This window comes from Syngnathus floridae, chromosome 13 (genome assembly GCF_059516105.1).
Source record: "Syngnathus floridae isolate MCC-2025c chromosome 13, RoL_Sflo_1.0, whole genome shotgun sequence".
NCBI classification, from domain to species: Eukaryota; Metazoa; Chordata; class Actinopteri; order Syngnathiformes; family Syngnathidae; genus Syngnathus; species Syngnathus floridae.
In genome coordinates, this window is record NC_142425.1 from 13696416 (window position 1) to 13702546 (window position 6131).

At 42.2% G+C, this 6131-nt stretch overlaps 1 protein-coding gene across 3 annotated transcripts in view; it reads left to right on the plus strand.

Annotated features, from left to right (window-relative positions):
• Positions 1–3297, plus strand: part of pde4ba (phosphodiesterase 4B, cAMP-specific a) — a 50996-nt gene extending 47699 nt beyond the window's left edge. For all 3 annotated transcript variants that reach the window (XM_088393616.1, XM_088393617.1, XM_088393619.1), the window contains one exon: positions 69–3297. In XM_088393616.1, the coding sequence (XP_088249742.1) occupies positions 69–506 (438 nt within the window). In that variant the 3' untranslated portion in view covers positions 507–3297. The remainder of the gene's footprint in view (positions 1–68) is intronic.
• The last annotated feature ends 2834 nt before the right edge of the window (positions 3298–6131 follow it).

Below are 6131 nucleotides of genomic sequence, written 5' to 3' on the forward strand. Positions count from 1 at the left end.
GCGTGATAGTTGTTGAGAAAAGAAAAAAAGAAAACAGGCACACCTAATCCGCATCGCTTTTCTTCTAGGTGGGTTTCATCGACTACATCGTCCACCCTCTGTGGGAAACTTGGGCCGATCTGGTCCATCCCGATGCCCAGGACATCCTGGACACGCTGGAAGACAACAGGAACTGGTACCAGAGCATGATCCCCCAAAGTCCCTCCCCGCCCTTTTACGATCAGGGTTCTCATGGACATGGAGGAGGCGCAGGAGGCCAGGGACCAGGGGACAAGTTTCAGTTTGAGCTAACCCTAGAGGAGGAGGAGGACTTGGACGGAATAGAGAAAGACGGCGAAGCGGAGGAGCAAGAGGAAGAAGATGAGGCAATCGACGAGGAGGAGGACAGCCTAGGAGATTGTCGATCTCCTCCTCCGGACTATCGGGAGCACGACGAGGGCGACCCGATGGAGCCCACGTCCACCATCGAGATCGTGACGCACGAGGCGTCGCCCACAGACACATAGGGCTTCCGTCAGCAGCAGAAAGAGTTTTTGGAAAAAGAGGGGCGATCCTCACGCAGCTGTGCTTTTTAACAAGGCCTCAGAAGCAAAGGCTTAGTTTTGGCCCGCACGGGGCCCTCTTGCACTTGGGTGTTTGAAGCCAGCCAGCCAGGCACGGATAGTTTCGGAGAAGCAGCTTCAGAGTTCTCAGGAAATATTTACTGCAAACATCTCGATGGTCACGCAAGAACGGTGGTAGAAATTGAAGGATGTAGGCCAGTTTGGGAAACGGGACTGGCAGTAAATGGACATTGACACTACTGAGAGAAATTTTGTAACTTAAGACTTTTTACACAGATATAATATAGAAGTAGCATAGAATAAGATCTACTGATGGAGACCTGTTTGTAGAGCAAGAGAAAGTGTTGACTTTTTCCTGTACCATTTGTCGAAGAACTTTTGTGTGCCTTTTTTACTAATGTCTTTATATATTTTTTTTATTTATTGAACACTCTAGTACAGTATGTCTGTGAAATGTTTTTCTTATCTGAGAGAGTAAAATCATTTTTGTATGTCAAAAGGAGAACAGTCTTCCGTGTATTGGGCAATAGAGAAATCCCATGTCGACAAACGACCCACCCTTGGATGAAATTGGGGAAAGTGAATGAATGCGTTTTGTCACAATTGTTTCTTCGTCGGAGCGCAACATTGTTTCGACGCCGCTCCATTTCATGATGACATTCCTCCGTATATCTTTTCATACTTCTCAATGAAATATCGCTCGTCTTAAAATAGTAAGAATACAGTGTGGGCTTCCTAACTTTTCAGGCCAAAACTGGAATTTTCATGCACAGTGGAGTCATGAATGATGGAAAACTGGAGTAATTCACTTTGTTTTGCCTTTTTCATCGTTTTTCCATACGAGCATGACATCCAAACTGCCACAAAATGACGGCAAATAATAATTTCAATATATTTTTACCCAAATTCTCATCAGAGGCAATTCTATTTTGAAGTGGCAGGTATGCTGCAGTCTTAATAATCCTGTTAGTTGGAACTGCTGGTGACCCCAGCCAGGCCCATCTGATGCAATGCCCTTCTCCCCCTATGCAATCAAGGCCCTGCACATTTAAGGTGCTCTTCCAGCTGCCACCTTTGCTCTGCTCTCATCTCATCAGTGCAACATAGTTGACAAAGCCCTCTCTCCCTCCCTCCCTCCCTCTCGCTCTCTGTCTCTTGCCACCAAGGACAGCAGCCAAAACAATCAGGCCAGCTATTTCTTTCTTGTGATGAAAATCCCTCAAGTGCTGCTTCCGCCCAATGACGTCATTTAAAGGAGCGCATTAAAAAAAAAAAAAAAGCCCCTTTGCTGTTTTGGGTTTCTAGGACAGTTACAAATCGACTCGCATGGAGTCAAGCAAATTGGAAAAGATTTTATTCCTATCAAAATTTCCAAACAATGGTTTGAAAAGGGTTGTCGACCTCACGTTTCATCAGTCAAAGTTTGTTTGTCTCGTTGGTGATCTTACCTTTCTTTGTTTACTAAAACGGTACTTGGTCAAAATTCACTCCAGGATAGTTCACTGGCAATCATGTGTGAGTGTGTGTGTGTTTGTACGGTGGAGTGTGTTGACTTTGCCATTGGCCTTATACTTCTCCCCATCACGCCTCACCTTTGTCTCCAAGTGTTTGTCGCTAAAAGCTCAAGTTGGTCTCTCTGCTGTTTATAACAGTGTATATTTATTGGATACGTTAAGCATGTAAATAAGAAATTCTGGTTGAGTGTAAAGTGAATTTTCTAATTTATATGCACTTGCATTACCTGGAAGTGGTGGTGTCTAATGTGTAGAAGACTCTGGATCGGAGTCTTGTTTTGTTTTCTATATTGTTCTATAGATATATTTACACAAAACACAATTTGACATTGTGTATATATATAGATATAAAGTGCACACTGTTTTCCAGTGGCCATCAAAGCAGGAGCTAAAGGAAAGTTGTCATATGACAACCTTGTAACGACAAAGTGACCAAATCACCAAAGTTTTCAATGCGTTGAAAATGATTGAACGAAATCGTAAACCAAAAATGATATCATCGCTTTAACGACAAACTGATGTACTGATGTAATTTGTTTTTTAGCTGCATGCTAATTTGTCTTGATTTGTCTTTGGTTTATCAGGACCATAATTTTCAAAGCTACAAGGTTGTCATGTGACAGCCGTTGGGTGACCCAGATGTGAACGCTTCTTGGAAATAGGACACATAAGCAGAACAGACATTTCCTATCCAAATATACCAATTTCTTATTTGATCTCAGCAGCTTGTTCATGGCAACTGCTCATTTGTAAGCTGCAAAGTTTGAGAATCACAAGGCTAAATGATCTCGTGCACATCATGTAAAAGTGGATGTCACTGCAACGGTCTTGGTGGCATGCGCACGGCACGGCACGGCACGGCACGGCACGGCACACGCGCGCAGTTGATCTGCGATAACAGCAAAATGGTCTTATGTAACTGTGCTACTGTGTAAACTATTCCTGACCAAACTTGTTAGCAGTTTTGGAGAAACAATTTTGTTCAGTATTAACATTGTTTATCTCTATGTTGATGCTTTTTGGTCCTAGTTGTCCAAATGGTTAGCCTGATTTAGCACTATCTGCATGACAGGTGATTTTTTCTTATTCTACATTTAGGTCCACCCGTTGTTGCAGGTGGGTTAATAAATGTTTCACACAATGTATGGCATTATATTGTATATTGTGTTTCAAAAGAAATACTTTTTCTAAGAAGAGATTAAAGGTAAAGCATGAATTGATTTCATCTGCTTCTTGGTTTTTTTTCTGACTTATTAGTTTCTAGGGTGAAATATAAGTTCTTCATTCAAATATGTAGACCCTGTGGTTTATGTATCAGTGATCAATTATCTGTAAAATATCACATTAATGCTCATTAAGTTTTTACTGCAATTCTCAAAGCACCAATGAGGTATCCTTCCTGTATCGGTTTGAACATCGGCTCTTCAAAAGATAACCCAATGACCCGCTTTGGGTCCCTTGGGGCTGCATTAACCTTGCAAGTCAAGCAAGTAAATCAGTCTTGTGATGGCGGTGGCTATTTATACCCTCTGAGCCAATTAGGGGAGTGATAATGAAGTGGCCCACAATGCAGAACATTCTTCACAAAAATGTACGGATGTCGCAAAATGTGACTTCAGTATGCCGTGCGGGAAAAAAGGAGGAGGTATTTGTCGGAAATACCAAATGACAAGGAAGACTTGTTGGATTTGAGCAGGGCCTCTCTCACGCAGTGACAAGGACGAGCAAGTCCTCTCCGTCACGTTGCCATAGCAACTGTGCCAATGTTAAATACCGAGACACATTTTCCAGACATTTCCCTGTGGGATAACGCCAGCGTCATCATTTGCAAGCGACATTTCCACAGGCATTTTTGCTCCCTTTTACGCTTCAAATGTAGAAAACATTTCCTTCAATAAAAGCACAACTGAATTGAAATGATAGAAATAAAACAACCTCAATCAAATCCCCTTCTTGTCAAATACAGAGGTCATATTTCACAAGTCTTGAACAGGATGATACAGAAATTGAGAATTGGATCATTTTGTCTAATCAAATGTTGGATGACTTTGACTTCTCTCATTTTAGCCTGAAAGCAGCGAGTATTAATGTTGTGGCAAAGTGTACATAATGATCTCATTCAGGTTGATTAGTCAAGATCAATAAAGGATGACAATATGCTTGGGGAATTATTCACCTGTTTGATAAGTTCTGCTGACCGTGTTTTGTAACATTATGCCTGGGGATGCTTGAATAAGACTAATCAGGTAGCAAGATTGTCCCACCCAACAAATGGTTTTGTTTTTTTCATCCTATGTGATGATTGGTATGCACCAGCACTTGATTTTGTGTGTTTGTCCCATCACGTTCATCGCTTAGCACGGTTCCTTTGTGTCTGTGTCGTCAGCTAGCGCATATCCCTGAAAATCCACACACCTATTTTAAGACGCTTCATGAATTATGGGGGACAGAATTAAATGCGTCACTGGGAGGCCCGGGCAGACTCCTACTTGAGTGTAATATGGCGCACGTACACTCACTGGTACGAGTGTCCTATATGAGCAACACTCGTGGGTGTTGGAGGTGGATGGAAGGCCTTGATGTCATCTTCATTTTACAAATTCCTCCGAGCTCACTTGGCTTCATTCTATCATTTCGTCCCGGTTCGCCAGTCTCCTTGTAGTGGCACAATTTACGATGCACCGTTTCTTTATATAGCTGGAACTTTAGAATAAAAACTTTCCATGTCTCCTAAAATAATATATCTACTTGCATTGATTGTTACATTTCAATTCCATCATGGCTGTGATGCATAGAGGCACAATTATATATATAAAAAAAAAGAGTTACAGTCCAAATATAAACTGGGTGTTTAAAAAGTGGTCTCAGTGGCATTAGACTAAACAGACAAAGTCTGCCTGACAGGCATCAGCCGCCCGCCTCAGCATCATCCAATAATTAGTCAGTGGGTGTTGTTTGTTGTGGTGTGTATGTATGCTTGAGTTGTGTCCCTCTGGGCGGGCTAATGACAGAACAGCGCCACTGACTGACTGGCTGCCAGCCCAAACAGACAGTGCATCCATCGAGAGTGGCCGCTTGGCACGTAGGCCCTGGAAAAGGCATCCTGCCATCTTCCCGTCTTATCATTCAACATGTCTTTCCCTGCCGTTGAGTGGAATTTTGTTTTGCTTTGACTGCCCTCACTGCGGCTTAATCGCTGGGTGGGTGGGTGCTACCTAATCATCACCCCTTATCAGTAAATGCTTTATAAGGGGCGGTGGGTGGAGTGGGCTGGTGACGAGTTTGCTTGGAAGTGGCAGAAGGTCTTGGAAAGAAGACGTGACAGATGCAACATAAGTCAGGGGAAGACGGACAGAGACAAAACAAAATGTGTGTTTGCCAACTCAAGATAAAAAGCAGAACTGCAGGTAGTTTAGTTTTGGAGTGCTGTTTAGTTTTGTCACAATATTTACTGGCTTACTCCCCATAGAGAAGTAAATTGCCATTTTATATGGTTATCTAAGTGGGCCCAACTCGAATACATTTATTACCCCGCAGTATTTTCAAATGATTTTCTGTCTCCAGTCTGCATGGCAAAAATGTCAGTGTGTGGCATACACTTGTAGCATTTTCAAATTATTTTCTGTCTCCAGTCTCCACGGCAATAATGCCATACACTTGTGATCATGGGAAATCCACTTTTTTAGCTTTTATATACATTTTATTGTGCACTTAGAGTCTCCAGGATTTCTGACGGTCTTATAGCACCCCCTACAGGCCACGGTGCAACATCACCCTTACAAGTGTATACTGAAGGTCAAGATTGAAATACAGTACAGGCTTTATTTGGTTCCTATTTTTATACCCGATTTTAAATGAGTTGCGCCACCAAGAGAAAAAGGCAAGAATGAAAAGTGAAAATGTAATGCGCTTAGTCTAGTAATATCAACAGCCAACAGGAGATGGCGTCAAAACCATTCATCAACTAGTCTTTTTGTTGATTGTGTGGAAACACATTTTATGCCTATACAAATACGCACTTAAAGAGGCAATTCAAGAAAACATGTAGTTTTGC